Source organism: Aptenodytes patagonicus, chromosome 19, assembly GCF_965638725.1.
Source record: "Aptenodytes patagonicus chromosome 19, bAptPat1.pri.cur, whole genome shotgun sequence".
Taxonomy (NCBI): domain Eukaryota; kingdom Metazoa; phylum Chordata; class Aves; order Sphenisciformes; family Spheniscidae; genus Aptenodytes; species Aptenodytes patagonicus.
The window spans coordinates 5,772,107-5,799,109 of record NC_134967.1 but is presented as its reverse complement, the minus strand read 5'-3'; the positions used below and the strand labels follow the sequence as shown (position 1 = coordinate 5,799,109).

The 27,003-nt window shown below is 54.4% G+C and overlaps 1 protein-coding gene across 4 annotated transcripts; it reads right to left on the bottom strand.

Annotated features, from left to right (window-relative positions):
- Positions 1-439: 439 nt before the first annotated feature.
- PLEKHN1 (pleckstrin homology domain containing N1) lies at positions 440-26,475 on the bottom strand. 4 transcript variants are annotated; one of them, XM_076356215.1, is made up of 16 exons: positions 26,313-26,475; positions 24,503-24,602; positions 19,257-19,403; positions 18,798-18,878; positions 17,262-17,349; positions 13,743-13,867; positions 12,061-12,210; positions 11,581-11,661; positions 7,160-7,229; positions 6,507-6,661; positions 5,669-5,863; positions 4,848-5,108; positions 4,121-4,273; positions 3,126-3,368; positions 2,818-2,866; positions 440-2,401 (listed from the first exon to the last, which is right to left on the bottom strand). In XM_076356215.1, exons 1-16 carry the CDS (start codon positions 26,390-26,392, stop codon positions 2,208-2,210), a joined length of 2,172 nt encoding a protein of 723 aa, XP_076212330.1. In that variant the 5' UTR covers positions 26,393-26,475; the 3' UTR covers positions 440-2,207. The 4 variants fall into 4 exon arrangements, with proteins under 4 accessions (XP_076212330.1, XP_076212331.1, XP_076212334.1 ...); XM_076356216.1 differs by having other exon boundaries at positions 3,126-3,338; XM_076356219.1 differs by lacking the exon at positions 4,121-4,273 and having other exon boundaries at positions 3,126-3,338.
- Positions 26,476-27,003: the final 528 nt, after the last annotated feature.

Sequence of the window (27,003 nt, the reverse complement as noted above, 5' to 3'; positions counted from 1 at the left end):
CTGGCCAGTGCGTCCCACTCAGTTCACCCAGGTTTCCCCCAGGCTAGAGAGCAGACAGCACAGACCATCCCGAGCCACAGCACGGCACGGGCATTCCCAGCTGCACAAGTGCACGGAGCCATTTGGAGTCACCAACTGATTTTTACAGAGCACCTTTCCAAGACCCCCAGAACACAGGGCTGAAGCAAAGTCTGATTAGCTTTGGCATTAAACCTCTAGCCAGGTCTCGTTGCCGGACAAACGCAGGGGAGACTTTGCTCTAGGATTAGGTGTTTACAAGTGCCTGACCCGAACAGGAGACAGTCAGCACTCTGGAAATCCTCCTGGACCCAGGGACCCAAAGCTCTCAAGGGAGGAAGGGCTTTGGAAAGGACAGCAGCAACAGACAAAAATTCGCCTCCATCAAACCAGATGATGGCAAAGAAAAAGAGAAGAAAAGTATTCCAGAAGAATGTGTATTGCAATTGTCCAGTCTCACAGAAATCCACCAGGGAACTTTTACAGCAATAGGGAGGGGCTTTTCCCTTTTGATACATTGCAGATATCACTGTTGAAACCCAATTAAAAAGATCATGGTGACCATCTTCAAAGTCAATGTGTTCATAGGAGCTCATGAGCATGGCTGCCTCCCAGCGTACTATGTGCTTCTGATGTTCCCTAGTGCAACTTTGTTCTGAATAAATAGATCCTTTTGGGGTTAAGTTATTAGATACAAATCTTCCCAAAATGAAAGTAAACCTGAAACAAAACAATAACAGCTAGAAGACCCAAACCAACACACACACAAATGTGCAGACAGCTGCCCATTCTACAGTACTGAACGCCATCCACAGCTAGAAAATTAAATAGATCTTCAACTTTGTCACATTTACACGTTAAATACATATAATCCACTCAAACCTTGCATGTAAACTTTGTTGGATACCTTCAGAAAAAAAAAAAGTACAATGTAATACATAGATATTCAAGTACAAAGAGCTCCTGGACTGTTTTGTGAAAGAACAAAAATAGAGATTTTGTTAATATGTTTGGTTTGCAGCCTCTTTAGGGAACAAAGGTTAAGAATTTAGAGCCCCAGGTAAAAACATTTGGATTTGCTGCTGACCTGGATCTGGCCTAAGAGGCTGGAAAACGATAGCACTGAGACTCTGTCCCCTGTTGTTTGTGTCCTGGTCTCGCTGCTGCTCTGGAGGGGGGAAGAGAGAGGTTGCAGCCCACACTGGCATTGCTCTGATCACTGGAGTGTTGTGGCTGTACTGGAGTTTGGCTTGCAGTGAATTTTCCTTCCCTTCCTGCTTAGATATTCATAGGCAGCATTTAGTGCAAGTCCAGAAATGTGCAGAGGGGTGGGAGGAAAGGACGCGGTCCCCTAAGAGGAATCTAGGGCATCCTTTCCAGGGAAGACCTTGGTAAACACAAGCCACTTGGCATATTTGCTGGAAGCACATTTCTTGATTCCATCTGCCGAGGTATCAGGCTCATAATATTGCAGGTCACCACCATGGTTTGGAGCCAGCACTGGCAGGAAAGAATTTTTTGCATAAAGTTCTGCCCAGATCTGGATTTTTTCCTCCATCTCTGTCAGGTAACTCTGATCTTGCAGGAAGACAATCCTATGAGCACAGCTATTGCTACCAACCTTATATACCACAATGGGGCATGTCTCATGCATCTTTGCAGACTTCAGAGCTCAATGGGGGGAAGGTTTGGCTTAACAGCTGTTCTCAGGGATCAGCGGATCCTCAAAGTGACCAGCCTGGGGGCTCTGGTAAAAAGGAAAATGATCAAACTAACCCAGCCAAACAACCCAGCCCTTTTCTTTGGCCCCTTTGAGTGACTGCTCCATCTGAACACCTTTTATCTGAGGGAGCCTGACCAGCTTTTTGTTCTTCCTTTTATTTTCAGGGGGGCAATGCTGTTCCCTAGCCAGGGCTCCCTGAGCTAGGGCAGACGCAGAGCGTGCTCCTTGGCACGGCACACACGCTGCTCCTCCGGATCCGCAGAGGCTGTCACTTTTGTGCTTTACTCCCATCCTCAGATTTAGGGGAGAAGTTTGAACTCTGGACCTGCCAGGACATGAGAGCCAGCCTTTTGCAGAGCAGGGCCCTTCCCTTTGCTTTGTACGCCCCAGGCTCCTCACCCTGGAGGGAAGCCCAGTAAGAAAAGAGCCCGGGGGCTTTTCTGTGCCTGGCTGTGGAGGCCTTCCCTCAGGCCTGGTAAAACTGCTGGCCGGGAGCCGGGGAGGCGTGCGGGGTGCCCGGCTCCTTCGCCTCGGCTTCCCACAGGTTGTCATAGCTGAAGTCGCTCTGGAAGCTCTGGAGCTCGGCATAGTCGTGGTAGGCTGCAGAGTCGCGGTGTGGGCAGCTGGCCTCTGGCAGGTCGTAAGTGCCAAAATTCCCATCTGCAGAAAAACAGACCGAAGCGCTCAGAGAGCTCATGAGCAACCCAGCGGCTGCCTTCTCCTTCGTCAGCAGAGAGAACGCACGAGGGTCAGCAAAATCGCAGCCCAGGAGCAACTAGATCTGGGCAAAGCAGCGGAAGCTGCAAGTGTGCCACAGAACAAACCACAAGCCCTCACGTGTGATGGGTGGCCAGAGCTGGTGGGCAGTCAGTGGAAGCCAAGGCAATGGCCTCCACCAGACAGACACAGGCAAGGGGCAGGGTGACAGACTCAGTCCCACCATGGGGAAGCAGGAGGAAGGGCACGCATGAGTCCCCATGCTCCCTCTCAGCCTTGCTTTGAATGACGCTTATGGAGACAGACACTGGAGAGGCGGGGTGGGCTGCAGCACCCAAGCAGCCTTCTAAGAGTCTCACCTGGTGGCTGCAATGAAGGGCCCAGATGTTCCTCTCGCAGAGAAGAGACCTGAAAAGAAAGAGACGCACTGATGAGGATGACTTAGCACTGCAGTCCTGGGATACCACACACCAGGAATCAGTCCTCTGTTGGTTCCCCCATCCCTGCTCCCCAAGATGCACCCCGTCACAGAGCAAAGGGCTCAGAGCCCTGCAGTGACTGACCACTCTTCCAGCCCAGAGAAAGGCAAGCTGGGACCCCTGCAACCCTCTGTATTCCCCTGCAGCCTGCACAGTGTGGGGCACGAGGACTGCATTTACAAACTCACATCTTCAAGATAAGAAGCATCAGGAGGAGGCCGCAGCTGGAGACGGCATGAGGTGCCAGGGGTGCTGTAACTCGGAGCCGCAGGCACCTCTCTGCAGTGACTGCTGGGCAGGGGCTGGCAATTCCTCTTCTGCAGAGAGAGATGCTGGGATACCGGGAGGGCTGGGCATCCGTTCGCCTGTGCTGAACCTGTCTGTCCGTGACACTGCAGGAACTTAACCAAAACAAACTCTAGATTTGATACCTGCAATGGAGAGTTTGGGAACACTGACTGGCTGCTTCCCACCTGTAAGCTAGCCCTGCTATGAACTTAGGGCAAACCAAGGTTTTCTGCTTGCCTTGCAAATTCTACTACATTCCAATCCTGAAGGCTTTAGATGGGAAAGGAAGAATGGCTGCGGGTCCCTCGCAATGACCCACAAAGGTAGTGGAAGTTGGCCAGATGTGAAGGTAGTAGGATGAAACCCACTGGCAGCTCAGGGGACGAGGAAGGACAGAGAGCAGTCAGGAAGAACCCTCCGAGGGAAGGGAAGACTTCAGCAGTACGGGGGATGCCAGCCACAGACTCAGAAATAGTCTTTTCCCAAGAGATGTGCAAAACTAGAAATGTAGCCTTTAATAGGCACTCAGTTATCACAGCTGGAATTTTTGGGGGTGGATAAAGTGGTCTCTGTGTCTGACTCATCTCCAGTTTCTGTAGACTGGATCACATCTGAGTCTCTGTTTTGCGGTTTCTGGCTCTTCCTGGGATTGTTGTGATGCTGGCATCCAGTGATAAGACAGGGGAAACCTGTTCCCCTCTGACTCTGTCCTGGCTTGAAAAAACAGAGAACTATGCTGTGCCCTGCCCCACCCCGAAATGCAGGCCTGGCGTTTCCACATCCCGCTCAGGCTCGGGCAGACAGCAGGAAAAGAAATGGCCCGAGGCATGATTTCTGGAGCCAAAAGCTTGTGTGTTGAGTCAGGGCCGTAACCAGCAGCAAACGCGCAGGGTACCTCTTCCAGGAAGCTGGAGCCTGCCACGCTGCGAGCGCTGGGGGAGCTGGGCATATAGGGGTCAGCGTACAAGGGGGAGCGGGGCACGGTCGGCTTCTCCAGGGAGCTGGAAGCTGTCGAGGGCTGACTTCCCACCAAGCTCCATCTGTTCAGCTAAAAGGCAGAATTGAAACAGGAACATGACAAGCTGTTCCCTACTTGCAATTCATCCCCAGGAGGGATCGGAGCGGGGAATCTCCCTGCAATTCAAGTCCCAAATGCTGCTCAGCCGTGAGGGCTGACTCCCGACTGTAGCTGTCTGTGCTAACAAGGGGACTTCCCTGGGCGCAAGGCAGATGCACACTCATTGAGGCTGAGGGGAGGGAAACGTGGCATCACACACTAAACCAGTGATGGACACATGCTGGAAAGCCCTTGGAAGAAGAGGCTGTGTCCTATGAAATAACAACACTCCTACTTGCAGAGCACTGGCGCTCGTGTTGCCTCAGGAATTAGTGCCCAGCATCTCAGAGCTCCAAGAGATGCTGCTCCATTTGCTGTGTTTAACCTCACCTCCCATGGGCCATTTTCAAATGGAAACGGGTTTCGTGCCTGCCCTAGAGCACCTGCCAGGACAGCTATTCCTGCAAGTAGCACTGTAAGGAAAACGCGAACCGTGCACCAGTTCCTCTGCTGCTCGACCCTTCCCAGGCAGGAGGGCAGCCCCACTGCGTCCCAGCCCCCTTACGTTGCTCAGGTCCAGGTGTGGCGGGGGAGCTGCAGGGTGATGCTGCGAGCTGTGTGCGGAGTATGGCTCGTTGTACACCGAGGACAGGAGCTCGCCGTTGGGGTTTTCGGGAATGAGGCTGCAGATGGTCCTCTCCGTGTCCTGGCTGGGCAGCTGCTGGCCACAGGGCCCACATTTGCCCTTGGACTTTCTGGCGCTGCCCCCCCTCCGCAGGTCCTGCGCGGGCAGCCCCGTACTTGGCCAGCTGGCCTGCGCCAGGCACTGAAACAAGAAGACAGACCCCGGAGCTGGCTCTCCTCAGGCCAGCCCCAGGTACACAGACCCAGCTGCAGCCAACGCAAGGCACTCCCCTTCTAGGGCTGCTGCTGCGGGCGTCGCGCTGCGCTCGTGCATCGGCGTGGTCCTGCGGCCAGGCCCATGCCCCACGCGCTCCTCCCCGCACACGCACACAGCCCCGGACGTACGAATGCTGCACAGGGTCAGAGCAAAGGCCTGCCTAGCCCATCACCTCCACCTACCCACGGGCTTTTACTTTGGGATTTCCTGACCTTTGAACAGTCCCATTTGCCCTTTTGCAATGTGTACAAACAACCCTTATGCAGAGTGGAATATTGGGATGGGACCCTTCAGCAGACTTTTCCTTTATCAGCAATGACAAAGCTGAGCCAGGACAAATACAGGCTCCAGGCATGGATTTGTTATGCCGCAGAGCAAACACTGACCGCCCGAGCTCAGCCCATCCGGGCACCTGGATAGACCGCTCTGCTCAAAGGCAGTGTCTGTCCCCGCATGCATCCCAGGCTTTTGGGGGGTTCACTTACGTGGAGAGGCTGGGAATAGCCAGGGGAGAGGGGGTCTTCGAGCACCCTGCTCTCAGGCATCAGCACGAAGGACTGTCCATCAGGGAGAGAGCCGCTGTTCTGGGAGAGGTGTGTTAAGGTGGCCACTCTCCCTCCCGATGCCCAGGAGTTTGTACGGCCATCAGAAGTGAGCGACCCTCTCCCGCTGCCAGCAAACTAGATGGGAGAGAAGAACAGCACATAGGAACAGCCCTCTGCGTGGCTGCAGGCACATCCCACCCCAGCCCCATCTCCTGCCTGAGCGTCGCTGGGCCAGCCCAGCCCAGTCCTCCGTGCCCGCACGCCGGGGCCAGACCTGGGCCTGGGCTGTGCCCGCATGGCGAGCAGCTGCCCGGGGCAGCCGTGCCCGGTGCGGCGGGGTGTGCTGCCCTCTAGGGCTGAGCGGGTGGCTGAGTCTGGTTTGCAGGGGTGACAAGGGCGAATGACGAGGGCTTGTAGAGGGGTGAAGGGTGCTCGGGCACCCTGACCCCGTCCTGGCTGCAGTGCTGGCAGGGTGGGTCTCCCCTTCCTTGCAAGACCCTGTTAATGTCCTTGTGCCGATGCCTCACTGCACAACACTGTCGCAGCCTATGGCCAGGGGTCTGCTTTTGAAGGAATTTAATATAGTATATGCCCATATAATGTAATACAGGGCTTCAAAATAATTTGCAGGGATCAGCAACTTCATGACAGCCTTCAAGCAGGGGACTTGAAGCAGCCTGCTGTGTCACAAGAATACTCGCACGTGGCCAGAGATAAGACAGACAGGAGTCCTGGGAGACATCTATTGATTACCACGCAAGCCCAAAACATCTGTTACCTGGCCCGGGTGTGGCAGCTTTGATCCTGAGAAACTCTCTGATCCAGAGAGGGAGGAGTCGGCGTTTCGAAACTGGGCTGTTTTGAGACAGTAGAGCCACTCCTGGTAATCATCATAGCTGCGGCAGATCACCCGGATTGAATTGATTAGTCGGCCTGTAAAAACATCACTCACTGTTGTTACTAGGTTTGATCGACAGTCTGCGTTGCTTCCTTCAGAAACCCATGGGAATCCCCTTGCTCCATCCCTCCCCACCTTCTCCTGGGGTCTGGAGACCCTGAGACTGGTGCAGGGACAATGGGAATGCTCTGCCTTCGGTGCTGACCATTTGCACCTGGCTGAATGTAGGACAGGGGCAAACACAGGCCAGATCTAAATGAGAGGGAACCTGTGCAGCCATGCTGTGACAAGCTTGCCCTGGCGCAAGTGCTGCCGCTAGTTCACAGTCTCTCCCTGCCAGCAAAGCCAGGCCCTGCACCGCAGCCAGGGCACAGACAGTCCAAGATTTCCAAGCAGTTCAGTTCACAGAGCTTGGGTGCCGACATGAGCGAGCGCAGCCAGGAAGATGGCCACAGCAGCTTAGCGAAACCAGCCCGACCCCAGAGACCTCCGTGGCTGCTGCCAGCACACCCCTCGGCATGCCAGATACGCACCTTCTATTAAAAAGGAGGTTTTCTCGTTCTCTTCAAAAAGCACTTGGATGGCGTTGAGTGGCAGCTCGCCCTGTCGGAGAGAGAAGCAGGCTTAGGACCGCACAGCTGAGTGCAGCTCACAGTCCGTGCGGTACAGCAGACAGGCGGAGCGGGGAGGACAACCTGGCTGCCCCTGCCCGCTTGAGGGCTGGAGCCTCTGCAGGCACCTGGCCGGCGAAACTCCGCTTCTACAGGGGCTTTCCCATCAGGGAAGCCAAGAGGCTTTAGGAGCCTACTGCAAAGCTTTGCCAGCTTAGCTGGGAGCATGAGGGAAGCCCCTAGCGCAGGGCCAGCGGTGAGGACGGGCGAGGCTAGCAGGATCTTGGCTGCTCTTCATGCGGCGTGGGGAGAAGGTGCAGCTCGGCCCCGCTGGCAACCCCCTCAGGGTCCTCTGCAGGGAAGGGGAGGAGGAAGGGGATGCTTAGTGCCTAAATCCCCTAGGCTAGGTCTGCAGGAGATGAGAGGCACCCAAGCTGCTGCTAATCTGGGTGAGGACTTGGGTACCTCTGTACTCGCATAGGTGTGGGGCACAGGCACGTTGGAGAACTCTCTCCAGCAGATTGACTCAGCCTTGTCCCAGTAAACTCACCCTCCCCGCTCACAGCTCGCTCTCCCACCACCAGCCTTATTGCAGGAACGAAGCCTCTGAAGCCAGCGTGACTGCACGAGCCGTTTCTGTAAGCTTTGTTCTTACAAAGTCCCTCCTGAGACCTGAGCTTGGAAAAACACTCCTTGCCTTCTAGCTGTTTTCAACAGTTTCCCATGGTTTAATGGCTGACTTCTCCAGAAAATTTTGCAAACATGGTCCTGAACAAGGTTTTAGTTGCTGGATTGGGACTTCCAGCCTTGCAAACAGGAATCCCCACAATCCATACCCTGCAAAGTCTTACAAAGACAGGGTTGAGCCCTGTAAATGCCAGCTGGTGAAACGTGAGCTCTTGTGCTATACAGCACAGTTGTGAATGCCACTCCTGTGATGGGAGTGGGGTTTGCCCCCGGCAGGCACTGCATCTATGTTCCTATTAGCAGGGAGTGGAAGCAGAGAAGCTAAAGCAGCCTGTCCCCAGCCCCTGGAAAAACTGGAGTTAGAAGATACCACGTGCTATTGCCCCTAAGTGCAATAGTGCCTTTGCATGCACATCCGCCACTGTCCTCTCTGCCATAACCCGGTGTCCCCTGGCCATCCCTGCATCTGCCACAGGCGCTGGTCTGTGCCAGGCCCAGCTCTCCCGTGAGCTCTGTGGGACGGGCGGGAACAGGCAGTATCCAGACCTCTTCTGCTCCTGCAGCTGCGCCCCATCCTCAGTCCAGCATCAGAGCCCTGCTCTGCTGCCTGCTGCCAGATGTCCTTTAAGTGTCATTGCTGACAGTTTAATTCTCTGTGATGGGCAACCTGGCAGAAGGGCCAAGGGTTTGTCAACACTGAATTAGGATCTAGGTCTCCTCTTTCTTTGGGGCTCCCCAAGCTGAATTTTCCTTACATAAATAGAACAAGAACAGTCCTGGGAGAGCAGCTGAAGCAGACTTTGCACTGGAACCATCTCACAGATGAGCTCATTGCTTTACTTCTCATCTCTTTCTCTGAGCAGGGGGAAACTGAGTGACACATAGTTTCTTTGTTCCTTAAGCCCCTGTTCACCTCACCGGGATGTCACCCTAACCCTGTCTGTGGGCACGGACCACTAGGCGGGGGCAGCTGGTGGCAATGGCCCTGGGAGCAGCTCCTGTCCGGGATGGCAAAGACAGGGTCTGGGGAGCGCTCAGGAAACGAAGTTCCCACCTCATGCCGCTCTCCCCCATGCCCAGCAGCGGAGGAAGCACAGAATGCAGGAGCAAAGCCCTGTCATTTAGCCGAAGGCCGTCTCGAAAGGTGCAATCAGTTAGGATTTATTTGCCTAAGTTTAGGGGCTGCAAAATACGGTGTCTAGAAGAAACCCCTCATCATGTCCTCACTGCAAAGCTGTCCCAGCTACATAGGCTCTGGGGAATGCGGCCGACGTGACAGCTTTGCCACAAGGGAAACGTGGAGCTCAGCCGGGGCGTCCGCGGTTTGTGCTGGCCAGCTGCCTCTCTGCAATAGCCTGTGGGCACACGCAGGCTTCTGTGGTATTTATCCTGCACCGAAAGTGATTTATGGGCTGAGCAGTACAGGAAGGCTGACCTTGGGAGGGAAAGCTCATGCAATGCTCCGTGACTCGTTTTTCCCTGCTGCTGTAAGAAATGGACTTTGATGCTTCAGCCGGCGCAGGTGCTGCAAGGCTGCGTGTGGAAGGGGACAGTGCCGCCTCCTCCTGCCGCTCCTCAGCTCTCCGGCACATTCGAGCAAGCCCTCCTGCCACAGAGGATGACTGCGTAGGGCTTCCCCCAGGCACCCTGTGCTCCGTCCTCCCTAAGGCAACATCCCCCTGTCCGTGGGAGGGGGCTGAAATACCCAGGGGCTAGAGTCCCACCTAGGGAAGTGCAGCAGCATCCCGCAAATAACATGCACATCAGCTGCAGAGAGCCCCTCCGTCCTCCCCCAGGCACAGCGTGAACCTTCCCCCCCCCCCCCCCCAGCAGCTCCCCCCTCGCTGATTTATGCCTCGCCCAGGGCCTTTTCCCACCAGTGGTGAGCCAGAGCCTGCTGCTTTGGGTGAGCCCCATCCCAGCAGGCTCAGCCCCTGCCTTCCCTTCCCCTGTCCCACACACAAACTTGGCAGCGGCAGCTCCTGTGGTTTGTATGAAACTGAACAACAAAAGGGCCAGGCTATTCCTTCACACACAAATTGTAGGGCTCAGCGTCTGCTCGCAGGGAAGGGAAGTTAATTTGCAGAAGCCCTGGGAGAAGGCTCCTGTGCCCTGACATGCCTGTGGAAAATCAGGTTCCCACTGCAGTGTCACAGGCTGGTGAATCACCTCCTGCCTGCACTCGGCTGCGCAGATCCCTGCCATTACCCCAGCGAGCGAGACGCCCGGGGACCAATGCTCATGCACCGTGGGAAGGGAACATTGCACGGACAGGGCAGACAAATCTGGTTTAAGGTTTCAAAAGAGATGAGTTAATCTGAGAGCCCAGCCCAAGGCCCCCTTACGTGATGCCCCATTCCCAGGAGCTGCAAACAACATGTTCCCGAAAACAAGCTCTGTCTGAGGTGTGTCACACAAGCCACTAGCTGCTGGAAAACACCCTCCGCTGTTGCACTGGGGATGGAGGAGAGCTTTCGCTGGCATATGTCCCTCCTCACACCCCTTCCCATTGCAGGCACAGCCATCTCCTCTGGCCAGGGAGATGCTCTATGCAGGTCTTCCCACCCTTGAATTAAAAGCAGCCTGCATAGCTTGGGGCCTGAGGTGGACATGGTGAAATCATGTGAAGAAGGACCCCAGTGAGTTCACACTGAATTTCACAAGCCCTCAATCTCTGCAGGGTTTCCTTGTCACTGGCTCCTCTCTCAGTGACTAAGAATGATGCTGCTCCTCTGGAGGAGCAGCTCAGCTCCGCTCTGCCATGTGCCAGTGGTGCTGCACCTGCAGGTTCAGAGACAGTTCAGCGCTCTTTTGGCACATTTGTTCTAGCACAGGAAAACGGGGCCAGAAAGCACAGAGCTGTTTAATAGCCATTGCAATGATGTCTGAGATGGATGTTGGCAATCAAGTTTAAGGGCCATTCAGACTGCAAGCAATGCGGATGCAGCCCCCAGAGCCCACAGTGCCACTGCCCGTCTGTGCTGAGGCTCCCAGCATTGCTCCTACAAGCAAAGACACACCAGTGGACTAGAGAAGCTCTTCTCACATCCCCTGGGGCACTCAGGCCTCCACATCCTTGTTGGCCCTTCCGCTGGCATGCCCAGACATTGCTCAGGGCCCTTGCTCCACAGAGGGAAAGAGCAGCAAATGCAGTGCACCAGCAGCAGCCTCCCCTCTCTGCCCGCCAGCCAACTAACTGCCTTTGCCCTTCCCCACGAGCATCAGATGTGCTGCCTGGATACTACCTGCTTTCAAGCGGTCCCACAGAGCGGGGCCTGGGAAGCCAAGCCCCCGCGGGGGCACTCTCTGGGGCTGTTCCAGCTCCTGTCTCAAGCAAGCGAGCCAGGCTCTCCGCCAGCATAACCACACAGAAACATGCCAGCCTCCCTCCTCCCAGAGACTCAGATTCCTTGGCATCCAGCTCCTTTCCCCCTGGGCTTTTGTAGGAGGGCAAGGTGTTTCTCATGGGAAGATAGTTTGCAACATCCTTCTGCTCACCTACCAGCTGGCAAGGGAGCAGTGTGGAGGGAAAGCCCTTGCCAACATGAGAAGCACAAGGGAACCCAGGTGGAGGGGAGCAACAAGCCAAAGAAGTGCTGAAACGGCCACTGTGGATGGGTGAGAGAGAGCAGGAAGGTGCTCCAAAATGAACTTACCTTAAAACAGAGGCTGTTGCGCTCTTCAGATACTATCACCAGTGTGGACGGGTAAAGCACCAACAGCCGGTCATGCTGCTCCTTGGAAAGTAAAGAGGAAGAGGGTTCCCTGTGAACAGCCGGACAGGGCTCAGATCTGGAGAGCCCTTTACTTTGTCTCTCTGAGCGCAGCCTGAGGCAAGGGCTCTGGAAACAGCCGAGCTGCTTCCCTGCAACTGGGCTCCACAGGCGATTCCTGCCAGCTCCAGCTGCCAGCGCTGTCCTGCAAACACTTGTGCATGTGCTGTCCCCAAGCACCACTGCTGGGCCACAGGAGCAGTAACAAACCTTTTTCCATTTACCGGGATGTGGGTAAAAGGACCCTTCAGGGACCTGCTGGATTAGTGGCAGCAGGTAGGCAGGAGTCTGCGCTAGTCACTCCATCCCTTGCCTTTTCTGAGCCATGCTGACAGGAGGTTGCTCCCCAGAGGTGTGTCCTACCTGGAAAGGCAGATGCTGAAGCTTCACTTTGGAAACACAGAGGACATCGCCTAGGGATTCCCGCTGGGTCCCTCTCCACTCCTGGACAGGCATGTTCTGCACGGACCACCGCAGCTCCTCCTTCCCCATGGAGCTCTGCTTCCAGTCGTTCTAGGGACAGGAGCAGGACTGAGAAGCAGGGTGGACATGTCCTCCCCTAAGAGTTTAGCTACCACGTGGCCCATCTCAGGACACTTTTCAAGTGTGGCAGAAGCCCAAAAGAGTAAATAAATCTGTGCAGGAGCCAGTTTTCCAGCTGGGACTGAATAAACATACTTGGTACCTAGCATCATCTGTACATTGCCTTTCAAAGGGGACTACCTCTGTTTTACAAGTGGGGAGATGAAGACAGGGAGAGAAGTAAAACACCCCGCAGAGACTGGAAAAGAAGCCAGGTCTCTCGAATCTGGTCCTGTTTTCTAGGCCCCGGTTCCAGTCTCCCCCTCCAAATGTTTTGCAAACTCTGGATAATTGCACAAGCAGCCAACTGTGTGAGAATTTCTCCGAACCAGACCCAAACCTCTGACCCTTCAGAGGCTGTGGTGGTGGCACTTCTGGGTCGCAGGTCTCCCTTTCAGCGCACACGCCCTGCCAGGCCCTCTTGCAAAGCCTTTCTTTTTGCACCCTTCCCTCGCAGGAGACTGCACACAAGGCAAGCTCCAAAATTTGAAGCTGTGTGCGCGCACACAGGCAGCAGAAATGCAGCAAGCTGCTGTCAGGTCTCAGCAGTACAGAGCACCTTTGGGGTTGCCATTCGGACTGAAATCCCACATTCACTTGGGTGCTGGTTGCACAGACCTAAGCTCCTAAGGACATCTGAACACAAATACAGAGTTCCTCCACGGGCAGAGGAGTTCCCAAGCAAGAACATGTCTGTCAACTGTGGGTAATTAGCATGTCTATCCACGGTTATTTTAGGGGTGGTGGAATAACTAAAGGAAGGGAGAGCTGTGAGACGTATTGCCCAGGGCCAGCTCTAGGCACTGGCAAACAGACAGGTGCCTCGGGCAGCAAGCAGCCGGTGCCACACGCAGGCCCTTGCCACGCTGCTGCCCCAGCCCAGGCCACCGCTCTGGCAAGGCTGGTACGTGCTGCTGGCGGAGAGGGGTCAATTGCCACGCGTCAGAAGGGCTGAATTACAGACCGTGCACAGCCCCGGCAGCTGCTGGCAGTGGTACGAGTGGCACCAAAACCCCTCTGCATCACACCAGAGGGGCAGCTCCCTGACTGATGTAGTGAAGCACTCAAGCAGCTGGCCTGGAAAAGGGGGATTAGGCCAGGAGTTAACCCCACGCCTCCTTCCAACATTTTGAAAGAGCAGCAAGCACAGCAAGGAGCATTTGGAAGTGGACCCAGAGCCCCTCTCCCTTTCCATCCCCAGCCCTCTGCTCAAGCTCTCCAGCCCAGAGGAGGTGCCCAGAGCCCCATGGGGCACTCAGGATTCTGGAAGAGGAAGGTGTTAGGTGAGCGCCTAGAAGTGTGGTGAAAATGGTTGAGAGAGGCTGGCCGCAGAGATTATCCCTCCCACTGAACACAGCAGAACAGTGCAGCACCCACCCAACTGGCCCAGCTTCCCCCGTCATTCAGCTCCGAGCCCACAGCATGGGAAACGGTTGCGCACCTCATCGTCCCAAGACACTAACCTGAGAGAGGAAGGGCAAGCCAAGGCTTCCTCCATTTAGCTGGATCTGTTTCTCCAGGTGGTAAAGCCACTGCTTCAGCTCTGACTCAGTAGGGCAGAACACAATAAGAGGATTCAGCAGAGGACCTAGGTATGCGAGATACAAGATGAGCTGGGCAGATAAGGGCACCAATTGCAGCATCAACAAGTAATCAGCTGGCCAGAGCTGTTATGCTCGACATCACACTGTGGGTTGCCTGTGAGTGCACTGCTCTGTTGCCATCATGCTCCAGTCCTTCCTGCCACTACCCTGAGCACATTGCCTCTCATCAGTCTGCTGGGGAGCTCCCCGGCAGGGACTGCTCCAGCACCTCCTCACCGCCTGCTCACGCAGCCACATCTAGCTCTGACCACCAGCCACTTTTCAGTCCAAAACCAGGCCAAGAACAGAAATCAAAGACAGTACAAAAGTCAAGCTTGAAATCAACAGACAGATTTCAGCTTTAAAAGTCCCCAACAGTTTGTGAAAAGCATCTCTGCGGGCAGAGACTATCACAACGTGCTGCTGCAGACAGCCTAACTCAATGCAAAAGTTTCATGCTATTTCTTAGTTTCACTTTGGCCTCAATACGTAGAACATCAGTAGCTTTCTGATGCTGTTTATTTATTGCTTCACCAAATATAATCTGTGCCAGACAAGCTGAAGCTGCTCTCAGACATACTCTTGAAGGGAGGAACAGCCCTATATCTTGTTGATTTTAATGTTTCCAGCTATCATTCGCTTAGTAGCACGAGCAAAAAGTCTCACACACCCTCTGCTACTCACTACAGACATAACCTAGTGACGTTAATAATCATTTCTGGCAGGCTGCAGAATGTATGTTATGATTAATAATTTACCGGTGATCTCATATTAAACCATACTTGGTGCATGCTCAGTAAGATCCGGCTTTGCGGGACTTGGAAGTATTCAGATAAGCAAGTGCACTGAATAAGCATGATACTTTGCCCTTCTGTGGAGTCTTTCATCCCATAATTCCTGCATTACTTATGAGCAACAGTTAATTAAGACTTTGAAACACCTCTGTCTGTCAGGAAACGCACTAATACAGACAAAGCAGAGGTGGGAAAACTGAGGCAGAGACTCCCTGAGTGACTTTCCATACATCATGCCATTCAGAGCCGTTACAGTGATAATTAGGTGTCAAGAATTACTGGGCATCCAAGCGTCTATGTACCATTGTGGCTCTGGAGCCCTCTTGTCTCCTCTTGCCTTGGTTCCCCTGTCTTTGCAATGGAGATAAAGTGATTCCCTACTTTATAGAGTTGCTAGGAGGGTATAAAGGTGCTAACGTTATCTAGATCTTCTGGCAGGTCTGAATACTTCTCTGGGCATCCAGGCCCTTATACAAACAGCAGGAATCTTTCTGGTGGGGCATGACCCTTAACATGGCACTGCTTGCTCTGCCACCTCCTCTAAGGCCAGCCTTTCAGACATATCCTGAGGGCTGCTCACGTTGCCACATCTAAAAGGGGCCCCAAAGGAAGAGAAAATGAGAAGAGAAACTCCTGCCTAAGCCTGAAGCCTGAGACATGGCTGAAGCTCGTGCAAGGAGCTGCTGGGGAGGCTGTGAAGCAGAGCCTGAAAGGCTGCTGCTAATTCAGTTGCTGACATTTCCCTCAGCCCCAAGGGCATGTTTGCGGCAGGGCCATGACACAGCCATGCTGAGCAACCTGTGCCGGCCCTCGTGCTCTTTTCTCCTGTCTTGTCCTTCCTCTTTCCTTGAGAATGCTTCCAGAGGAACATTGGAAGGAAGAAAGCCCCTTCCCAGAGCAGCAGCAGTTTACTCCCACCGAAGTGTCTCTCAGTCTGGAGACACTAAAAAGCTGCAACGTTTGCAGGTGAGGCAGAGGTAGCTCAAGGTGCTCAACAACAACATCAGCATCAGAGGCTGTGCAAGAGATGGACCACAAAGCCAAGGTGATGGCCAGCCGCCGTCCACTTCTCCGTGCCAGTGCACTGAGGGATGGATGGCTCTGCACGCTGCCAGGCTTCGTTGTCACGCTCCACCTCCACACTTCCAATGATCGTGCCGGCATCTTCTGACATACTGAGCTACCCTAGAAAGTGCAGTCCATGGGGAACTACTGACGCCACGGGATTTCACAAGAGAATGGATGCGTGTCTGTTGTGTCTCAGAGTCATGAGACAAAAGACTTCCACCCAGACCCTGTGTGGGACCACGGACAAGGCTCTTATCCCCTCCGTGCCTTGATTTCTCCCCCTCTAGCAGAAAAATAAAACTGCTCCACTGATCTCCCGGCGATCCTAAATATCGCTACCTCCCTGGTTGCTTCGTGTCGCCGCTTCCTGATATATACAGCACTCCCTATCAGAAAGGCCTCGGTTTGTTCTTTCCCTAAGCAGGACACAAACCCAACAAAGTTTGAGGCAATTTTCCACCCAGCCACACTCCTGCGTGTTTTAATACAAGCAGAACAAGTCCACCCACCCCAGTGCAGATGCCCCTGACCGGTTACGCCTGGGAGAAGTTTTCCTTCATTTTACAGACTCCCAAAAAGAGTCGGAGAGCCCTGCCTAGTACAGTGTAATGAGACCACAGCTCAGCAGCCCTTAAAATTAATGTGTCGTTTGTATCAGCTCCTTGTTATAATTTATGTAATTCTTTTGTTTGAGTGGCCATTGTATAACTTTCTCTCTAACAGAGGACACCAGAGTACATGGACAGTGGGCCTAGGACACAAATGAGCTTTCTTGGCTCTGTATCGTTACTGGGTTATTTACTTACTTCTGTGTACTTCATGCTTTAACTGCTACTCTTGGGGACTTGCGACTGCTGTAATTCAGCAATGACTAAGCCCAAAGAAGCCTCCAGCCAAGCTGCAGACCGGTTGTTATCCCAGGAAAACTTTTATAAAGCAAGATCACTCAGAGAAAAGTTTAAGAAGCTTGTGGAGGCAGGAGTGCTGGTGAGGGAAGAGTTGGTGAAGTAACATCGGGTCCTGAGAGCACCAGCCTGGCATTATTGGTAGAGGCAACTCACCTCTCGGCACTGTTGCCCATCCTGTGTACTTGAGCAGTGCCATACATCAGCACGCACAGCGCTGTACACGTGCCTGCTCGGAGTCACTCCCTGGCCTCGGGGCTCATATGGCGACAAGAGGTGAGAGAAAGAGTTTTACTCCATTCCTTCATTCAAATGTGGTGCACAAAGAGCAAATGACTGGGCAGAGGTGGGAACTGTCACCATGTGTCCTGAGTACTAACCAGCTGGAGCACAGGACCATCCTTCCTCTGCGGTCCCTATCCAGACCCTTCCCTGCCTGCAGCCCTGGGCATCACTGTCCAGGTGTTTAGGAGCAAGATGCGAATGCTGGGAGGAAAAGCTTCAGCTCTCTACAACCTCTTTCCACAATGTGGTTCTTCTCTGGGACTAGGTCAGAGTGGGACAAAGAGCAGAGACAGTCGTGATTCATACACCCTCTGTTCTCTGTTCAAAGCAAACGGAGAGGCACCAACCTGCGATGCGGAAAGCGTGATCCTCCTGCCCGGTGCTCTTCCCATTCTCAATTTCACACACATTCAGCTCTTTTAAAGGCAGCAGTCCCTGCATAAGAAGAACACACCATTATTTTGGGGGGCAGCCCGCAGGGAGGCTCTGCAATTAATGCCTGTTTGCCGTAGGAGACTGGAAGTCCAGACTTGGCACCAGCAGGTTGCTGTGGCTCACGATGTTAGACTGCAAAACATTGCTCTGAGGGGAAACATTTGGGACTTTGATCCAGCACAGCCCCCAGAGGAAGCACGTTCAGCAGCTCCCTGGGCTCCGTGGGGCCAGTACTGCAGTAATTAGCTGCCATGCTGGAAAGAACACTTTCTTTATATTCCAAGTCCTCCAGTTTTAAGAGAAACCTCAGCAAAACAATGCTGGCTTAACACAAGAAAGATGTAAATGACCATAAAGCAAAATTGAGCTGTCCGGTTTCTACACTCCATCAGAGTCCCACTATAACGAAGCACAGGAACATATGACAAGTTGTGCTCCCCACCTTGGGCTTTCTAAACAAGGGCTGTAAAAGATGCTAATTGCTGTGATGTCTAGGGGCCAGTACTGGCGCATTAATTCCTTTTTAATTCCTCTAGAATTAATAATCTAAGGAGCTGTTTATAAAGTAGATGGGGGATTTTGTAATATTGTTTGTATTCTGACATGTGTCTTTCCAGTTGAAGGCTGGGTTGCTGGATGACTCAGGAGATTGTATTGGCATATTGCATTAACCTCAAGTCACCTAGAAGACAATAAATCATTTCTAAAAGGAACAAATTTTACGAACATCTACAAAACAGCCATGCTCAGTTTTAGTTACTCACTCATGTGGAGGGAAAGCACATTCAGGGCTTCCTGTTTGTTCGGCTGTGATTTTTTGGCTGCATGTGCAAAAAAGCCTATTGTTTGTAATTCACCAGCATCATCAGGTTAGAAGATTGATGAACGGTTTGCCAGGATAGCTCCCCAAGGCTGCCCTCAGTTTTTTCTTTCCACCCTCTCCCACATGCCTCTTTCTCCGCCCTGCAGGTGAAGAACTCCCCCTTGGTTCAGAAGCCAGGGCCAAGTCCACCATTGGCACCGAGGCCAGTGGGATTTTGAGCGATAGGAGCTCTGACCCTTACCGAGGCACAGCTCTCTCTGCTTGGTGCTCTACACAAAGATAAGCCAAGGTAGCCTAAACGCCTCCCATCCCTGGTCCTGCCTGCCAGCCCTGCACAAGCCCCTATCCCACCTCCGTGGGGTCCTTTATCTCTCCCCACAGACAAGGCCAAGGACCCAGGTGAAACTGAAGTTGTCTGGGTGCAGTCCTTAGGAAGAAATGCTCTCTTCCCCCAGGACCTTGGCATCCACGGGAAGGGACTTGCTGAGATCACCTAGAGGAGGCCAGTGGCAGCCCCAGAAGCAGAGTCCCCTGCCCTGTCCCATCCCGTCCACCCAGTGCCCCCAGCCTGGCCATACTGCCCGGACTCCCCAGTGCTTGCTGCAGCGTCTGGGAGATGCCCTACCTGGTAGGTGAGTCCGCTGGAGCCCATAGACTGGAAGTACAGGTAAGACTGGAACAGCTCCAAGAAGCAGTCATTCACCTCCTGCAGAAAAGACACGTTTTGGTGTTTATCTCAGGATGCCTTCCTCCTCCCAGCTTCCCTCTGCATCTCAGACTGATCGGTCCACAGAAAAGCCAGCGGTCGCTTATCCAAGGGCCATCACTGCATCTCTACTGGTGGATCTGCTGCCAGCCCAGCAGCTGGGCACGGAAGCATGGCCCAGGTCCCCGTTGGGATGGGAGCCGGTGGGCGCCAGCTGGTACCCATGTACCGCGTAGCAGCAGAAGTCCCTGGGCCACGCAGTAGCCCGAGGAAGTCTCCGTGAGTCACATTTCCCAGAATTACACTTTACTTCCCAGTCCTGCAGGGTCACTCCGTGCCTGGGAAGAGAAACACCCACAAACAGGTGCTGCAGCTTACCTGGCAGTGCTGAAACTTAAACTTGACCTTGGAGTAATAGATCATTTTCCCCAGATTCCTGACAACCGTTTTCCTTCGTCCCTTCTTGAACAGGCTGGGGAACCTCTGGTCCAAGTTTTCTTTCTGGTTTTCCTGGTTCTGAATACTCTGCACCAAGGATTCAGGAAAAACAAATCAGAGCCGGTGGGAGGTGGGGGCCTGATGTTGGGAAGAGACATTCCCAGGACATCTTCCCAGAAGGGCTTCCTCAGAAAGGCACCCAGGCTGGGCTGTTTGTTGGTGGGTCTCCATGCCAGCGTGGAGCTGGGGTTCGGTTACTGCTGGGAGGCTGTCCTCCCTAGGCAGGGGGAGATACTGACCTAAAGGGAGGTTTTCTGGGTTGGGAAAGAAGGGGTGCAGAAGCACATCCTACATTTAGGGTCTCCCAACTCCACGGACGACCTCCTGCCTTCCTAATCAAATTCACTGGAACAAGGACCAATCAAGGCTAAGCAAACACAGCTTGTCTTCCACTGGGGTTAGTGGAAAGGTTTTCTTTGCTCTAGTTCCACCTGGATTCCTCAGCTCTCCCATCTGCTCGGATCTCTCGGTTTCTCTAGGTGGAGTCTGTTGTTTCAGGTGCCCAGACACTTTTGAGGCAGAGTCCCACAGCCATAAAAGCAGCTGCGAGGCACTGAGTCGTGAAGCTGCTCACTGTCAGTGCAAAAACCTAAGGGAAGCCAGCAAGCACCGGGGGAGAGCAAGGGCTGACGTGAGAGGGAGATAGCACTCAGGGCTGCGGGGGTTCCCTTATTTCCTGCATTCTGGGTATACGGAAATTCTTCCTTCTGCGCAATGGCACAAACCCACACCCCTGCGGCACTCCACTGCTCACAGCCCGGGGTTGCTGTTGCACTGTCTGGATACCGCATAAATCCCAGGGGTGGAAAGCTCTCCCTGCAGTTTCTCTGGGAAGAACGTTTTTATTTCTGGGGGTCGGTTGATTTCCTTGGGGAGAAGGGAAGGGCTGTATCTCAGAGAGGTCACAGGCACCACTGATTCCCCCCAGGTCAACACCCAACTTGCATATCTGAGTCTTAAATGTCAGCTTTGTTAGACACGTCACAGACTCCGGGATATTCATTCCCAAGCAAAAGAGAAAGGTAGGTGGGAGATGCAAGGTTTGCCCTGCTGCTCAGTCGCCAGGCTGTGAGGCCACCTTGGTGGGACCCCACTCCGAGCACCGGCGGCTGCATTTCCTGGGGATCCTTCCAGCGAGGGCATGGCCGTGCTGGAGCTGGGAGGCAGGGTGTAGCGGTGGCATGTGGCTCCCCGGGCCTCATACGCTTCTGTCCAAACAGCATTTCCAGGAATGAGCAGGGAGCGGGCTGCCGGGGCTCAGCAGGGATCCAGTGACAGCCTGTCACCCCGCAGAGCCAGGGGCTTCCAGCAGCCAGCGCTTCCCCGCTGCCCAACCTGTCCGGCCCGTGTGTGCCTGCTCCCAGTGCACCGTGCCAAGGAGACAGCTGCGTAAGCCCCATGATAAATGAAGAGCCAGCAGAGCTAACCAGATCTGTCTTGCTGGGGCCTCCATGACTCACCCCTCCGGCATGAGATTAACCCCTCTCATAACCATGCCAGGGACATCGGCAGCGCTCAGGCCAGAGGGGAGCTGGTGAACCAGTAACAGGAACCTAATGCTGTCGGGATCCTTTCACCCGCAAAGCTTGGGGTTCCTTCCAGGGCCTCACTGAATTTAGATAACTCTTTTTAGGACACAAGTTAACCCCTTCTCTGCTCAAAGTCTCCCTCCAGCTTTTCCAGCTGGCTCCGCGCAGTACCCATGAACACATACCCAGGTCCTCCCCTGGAGGTGGGAACCTGCTGGCTGCCAATTAATGGCCTCACTGAGAGGCAATTAAGCGTAGGAAAAGATTACATTTGTGCTACAAGCCGCTGTCAGAACAAAGAGCAACTGATCACCTGACAGCTGTGGCAGCAAAACCAAAACACTGCTTGGATAAGGGCAGCAACCAGCAACAGGGAGGGGGGAGACGATAAAGTAATGAAATTACGGACACAGCGATAAGCAGCAACGCCGGCTACCAGCTGCCTGGGTGATGCTGCTGCCTGGAACGTGGCAGCCAAGTTCCCCAGTAATAAGTAAGGCCCCAAGAAGCAAAAACAACCTGGGAGCTGGGAATCCAGCGGCATTTTTGGCAAAGAGCTCAGCCAACCCGCCAGCTTCCACAGGGATCCTCCCGGGATCAGGAGGGAAAGGGAGAGCTTCCACTGCCACCGTTCATGTGGCAAGAAACAAATTAACGTGAACACCTCCCTCTCCCAAAGAAGCATCTAGCAACCCCAGCTCGCAAGGGTTTGCAGCAAGACTGAGAAGACAGCTGGATTTAGTGGCTAAGCATGGGGGCATCTCCAAGACCATGGACAAAATGGGATCACGTCACTAAAATCTCCTGCCGCCCCTTCAGCTGCAGGCTGCCACGCAGCAGGCCCCATCCGCCCGTGCCACACCAGTCTTCCAAGCCCCAGCAGTCTTATCACTCATGATCAGGTATTGTGGTTTCGCAGGAAGAAGTGGGACTGTTCAGGTCTTTTATTTCTTTGTAAGGTTGACGGTGCTTCCCATAAACTCCTGACCATCTGCTTAGGTACAACAGCAATTTCCTAGGATGCGGAGGACTTGCCTAAACCCAAGCTCTGGAGAAAACAGCTCCTGCTGAATCTCAGATGTCTCTGGGCTCAGACCCACAAATGCATCCCTGCTCTCTCTGAGACAGGTCACGCAGTCACCAGCGTGGCCTGCATCTGGCCATCCCCCAAAAAGCGGCACTGGGAACCCCACGGTGTCCTGTGAGGGTTGGGGACCAGAGCTGTCACAGCCTCCTCCACGAGCATCACTTATCTCCCTGGCCCATGCACCTCCCAAAACCGTGGGGATGCCTCAGTGTGCAGCCAAAATGAAAGGGGACTAGCATTTCTCATTCCTCTGAAACCCTCCCCAGCCAGCTGTTTACTCCCCTGGCTGGGTTGTGCTGGTGGCAAGCACTCTCCTCCCCCAGCCCCATCCTGATTAGCACTGCTCCCGTTAGCTCAGCTATCCCGCTGGGTTTGAGGCAGTGCAGATCATTGGAAACCTGGTTCCTCTCAGGGTTTGACGAAGCAGCGGGTCTCTGGCAGTGCAGTGCAAGTGCCCTGACATGTTCTCTCGCTCTCTCCCTCTGTCTCGGATGCCTTATCCTACAGGTAAAGCAAGTTAATAATTAACCTGCCTCAGCCCCTGCAGACCCCAGTGACTCCCAGCTGAATCACTAACCCTGGCAGCAGGAAGAGCTCAGTCTTGCAAGGCTGGTGCCCCGGGGCTCCGAAAGCTGCTGTTTAATGATAAAAGAAGCAAATGAGAAGCACCGGGTTTCTGGCACATCCTCCCCCCTCGCTTTTGCTTAGGCTTCACAGAAGCCGTAACTGGGAAGTGTGGGAAACAGGGCAGAAGGTTGGTGGGAGCAAAAGGCGCTGGCTTTGTGTGCCAGCTGCCCGTGGCAGGGTCCAGAGGGGGCCTGGTTTTCGGGGATGTCACTTGCCCCACTCCCAAACTGCCTGCTACGGCCAGAGGTTTGGCAACCCCATCTCCTCCGAGATTGCATCGGAAGAGTCCCGTGCTGACGGCTCCTCTCTAACCTGGCCCTGCAGCAGCTGGTCACCTCCCGCTCTCGGAGGTGTTTCTCCTGAAAAGACAGGAGTGGGAAAGGGACTAAGCCAAGGCTTTCTCTAGGCCACACAAGAAGCTTGTGGCTGAGCAGGGAGTTTGAATCCCATCTGCCCCAGGCAAGGGTAACATCTAAACAACTGCTCCACCCTCCTTCCTTCCCTGAAGAGATCCCACACTCTCCTGTGCTCCCGAATGAATAACCTCTCGGTGACCTTTGTTCTGTCAGCTTGCAGGATTCATTTTCCAGGATCCGCTAACGTGACAGCTCTCCCTGCTTCCCCAGGGGAAGTATCCAGGATCCGTCTGGGACCTGGTCCCATCAAGTGCTGCCCAACCCTTCTGGATGCCTTCTGAGTCCCGCAGAGAACCATGCCCGTGCCACACGCCCATTACTCTCATTCACCAATAACGGCAGGACTGTGAAACAGTCCCAGTTCTGCTGTGCTTCCCACCTGTACAGTTCAGGACACGTTCCCCAAGAGAGGGGATGGCACTCACCCACGGCCACCTCACAAGCCAGGAGGAGGATCCCGGTCCCGCTCCCTTCTCAGGCTCACATGAGGAAAAGCAAAGGTCCTTTCGGTTGGAAAGGGCCAACCTGGGAGCAGCTGAATGGAAAGGGACTGCAGGGTCCCTGCTTGTGGGGAGCAGATGTCTGAATCTCTGCAGCAACCCAAAGTACGTGAGCAGGGCTGCTCGGAACTGGGTCCTGCAACACACCAAGCCCTTGACAAGCACCTCATCACCAGTGAAATACACCTAGCCAGTAGCTTGAAACCCAAGAGAGAATGTCCTGCTGCTGACCTTCTCTGAAATTACCTCTGTCTAGCTGTGAGTCTCTGCCTCAGTTTCCCCTTCACCCATATCCACATAGCCTATTTGCCATGCAGTGGGGGAGATGCATGCACAGTACAGCTCAACAGGCCCTGAAGCTCGGTCCACATCCCTGGCCCACCCAAAGGGACCGAGCAAACATACTGGGGTTCATCATTTCACCTCTGCTTTCCCTCAGCAGTGCTGGGAAATGGGCCATAAGGCCACAAGGCTGGTACGTGCCTGGGACAGACCTGCCCCTCCCGATTACCTTCCCAGGCTTATTGCTAATACCACTGCCAGCTCCGTCTCATTCCAGCGTGGGAATGAATCATCCTACCTTTGAATGCTCACTCTAATTTTCCCTTCCTTCACAGGCTACCCAGAAACAAAAGAACCAAGAGCAAAGGGGGGTGTGAGATATTCCCACCATGCTGCCTGCTTTGCTCTCAGCACGACCCTCCCACCCCGTCACACGTTTTGGCTGATGGCAGGTCCCCTCAACACCTGCATGGGGACCCTGGAGCAGCTAGCTCTGCTGCTGTGAAGGGCACAGGGCTCATCCCTTCCTGGGCTGCAGATGTGACCTCCATCTCCTTGAGACAGACCTGCTGCTACCCCCCAGATCCAGACCCATCGTCCCTCTTACGCACAGCGCTGTCCTTGGGGTGGGTGGGAATAATCTCTGGGAGCAGTGGGGAGGGGGGTTGGATGTGTTTGTACTTGCCTTTCCTGGAATATACTGCAGGATTTTGTCTGTGGTCGTATCCCTCTCCCGCTCCCCTTCTATACCAAAAAAGCTGGGCAGTTTTTTCTTGCCATTTTGTCTACAGAGAGGAGAAAAAAAACAAAACACACATGCAAACACAGATCTAGGCTGATGCATAGTGAAATCTGCCCAGAAATGAGGAAGCCAGAAAGCTAAGTATGCAATTTGTCACGGGCTTTCTAATCATCCCAGCCCAGCAAAGGGCTGATAAACAGCCTGGGAGAATTGTAATGGGGTTTGTGCTGCACTTGTTGGTGTTTCTTTGCTTTTTTACATGTCTTTGCATAACGAAACAATCGGCTAGGCTCATCTGTGTCTCCAAATCAGCGGAGGGACCAGATGTTCCACTGCAAAACAGAAAGACCAAACCCAGTCCCGACAACTATTCCAAAGCCCCTGGAGTGGAGATGTGTATGTACACATACGCCAACATACATTCACAAACAGGTTTTATTTCTATCTTTGTGGTTTTCCTCTCTCCTTCCTTCCACTCCCAGCAAGGCCCCCAGCTTCTCCTTGCATGCACACCATTAACAAGCAGTTACTGATGCCGTTTAAGAAGCACTGGGACTGCTTTGTTGGGACTTCCCAGCAGTTGCTCTCTCTTTCAACCAGATTGCAGCGTTTCATTCAGCAGAAACCAGGCTTATCTCCACGGAGAGCCATGAGCATGGGAAGCCGGGAGTCAGTGAGGACAGGAGGTGCTCTGGGGCTTGGCTGCTCCACTGCAGCTACCTGATGTCAGCCCTCCAGGGTCCAAATTCCCCAGCTGATCCCCTCTCTTTTACCCCACAATAGCTCCACAGACTCCTACAGATTTGCTCCCAATTTATGGCAGCGCAGGAGACCAAGGGGACGGTTTCAGTGTCTCCTCTTGATTTGAAACCCCTCAGCCTAGCAGAGTTTATGGGGTTTGTCTCAAAGCCCAGCGCATATGCTGAACCCAACGTAGATGGGGCCGGCAGGTTCGTGAGGAATCACCCTGGTTCCCGACAGAGCTCCTTTCCAGCCCAGAGCGCTCAGGATGGGGAGGGCTCTGCTTCGTATGTGCTTGGGTAACGGCAACAGCTCTGTCACTACGCTGATGGGAGCACGAGCAGTGGGAAAGGCAGCGCACAGGGAAGCTTGCTCTGCACTCCCTGGTAGGCTCTATTTTGGGACAGCCATCCATCGCTGTGGTACCTGAACGCTGCCCTGGCCAGCCCAGCACCAAAGTCCGCAGAGGATTTCACGGACATTTTCTGTTGTGCCTTCCTTCAGGGTTACAAACGCAGGTCAAATCGTATGGGCAGAGTGTTGGGATTTGGGGCTTTCTCTCCAAAGCAAGAGGAGTGTGATTGTTGTTTTTTCACAACACGGCACCACAGCTCTGGGCGTCGTGAATAAAAAAAATCGCCAAGTGAAAACAAGGAGTGTCAGGCGTTCTGCACCTTGCCCTGCCTGTCCCATAGAGGGGAGTTCTAATTTTCAAAGTGGAATGAAATAAATCGTGTTTCTCCTGGGGGCAGTGTCGCTGGGATACTCCGCCAGCAGAGCCCTAGAATTCCTTCCCAGGCACTTGTGGTGAGCTGATCGCGTTTGGCACTGCCCAGCACCCTGCGAAACCATGCAAAAGCCCGATTCTGCTGAGCACGTAAATAACTCCTGGGTTTCCCGAGCGGGGCTCAGCTGCTAGCCCAGTTCTGCGTGGTGCCTCGCATGGGAGAAAGTCAGCAGGGAAGCCAGCACCACTTGAAAAGCAGTCCAAAGTAAAAGCAAGCGTACTTACTCTTTCTTCAGCGAAGGCTTCCTTCTGAAAGAGCCTCTGAGCCTCCCAGGTGCCTGAGGAACACAAGTTATGTTCCCCATGCCGGCAGCGACTGGAAGCGCCCAGGAGCAGCGGGGAGCCGGGGAGGTTTGTGCGTGTCACGCAGACGCTCCCCTTCCGCCCGCGGTGACTCGTGTGGGTGTGGGTGTGGGCTGTGCGAGGCTTTCGGCCGAGGTTCCCCCCCCCGCCTCCTGCCCCTGTCCCGCTCCCCCCGCCCCGCTCGGGGCTGGCAGCGCCGGCGCTGGGAGGGGCGAGCCAGGTGAGCGGCAGCGGCCGCGGTCCCCGCCGGGCCGCCGAGGAGGGCGGGCAGGCAGGGCGGGCAGTGCAGGCAGGGCGGGCAGGGTGGGCAGTGCAGGCAGGGCGGGCAGGCAGTGCGGGCAGGGTGGGCAGTGCGGGCAGTGCAGGCAGGCAGTGCGGGCAGTGCAGGCAGTGCGGGCAGGCAGTGCGGGCAGGGTGGGCAGTGCAGGCAGGGCTGGCAGGCAGTGCGGGCAGGGTGGGCAGTGCAGGCAGGGCGGGCAGGCAGTGCAAGCAGTGCGGGCAGTGCAGGCAGGCAGTGCGGGCAGTGCAGGCAGGGCGGGCAGGGTGGGCAGTGCAGGCAGGGCGGGCAGGCAGTGCGGGCAGGGTGGGCAGTGCGGGCAGTGCAGGCAGGCAG

Excerpts from the sequence above, each read along its gene's own strand:
- PLEKHN1 (XM_076356215.1), bottom strand. The coding sequence starts at position 26,392 with ATGGGGAACATAACTTGTGTTCCTCAGGCACCTGGGAGGCTCAGAGGC. Across the intron at positions 17,350-18,797 it reads CCAGCGGACTCACCTACCAG|GGACTGCTGCCTTTAAAAGA; the intron begins GTAGGGCATCTC and ends CTTCTTATGCAG. Across the intron at positions 12,211-13,742 it reads GCTTGCCCTTCCTCTCTCAG|AACGACTGGAAGCAGAGCTC; the intron begins GTTAGTGTCTTG and ends TCCTGTCCCTAG.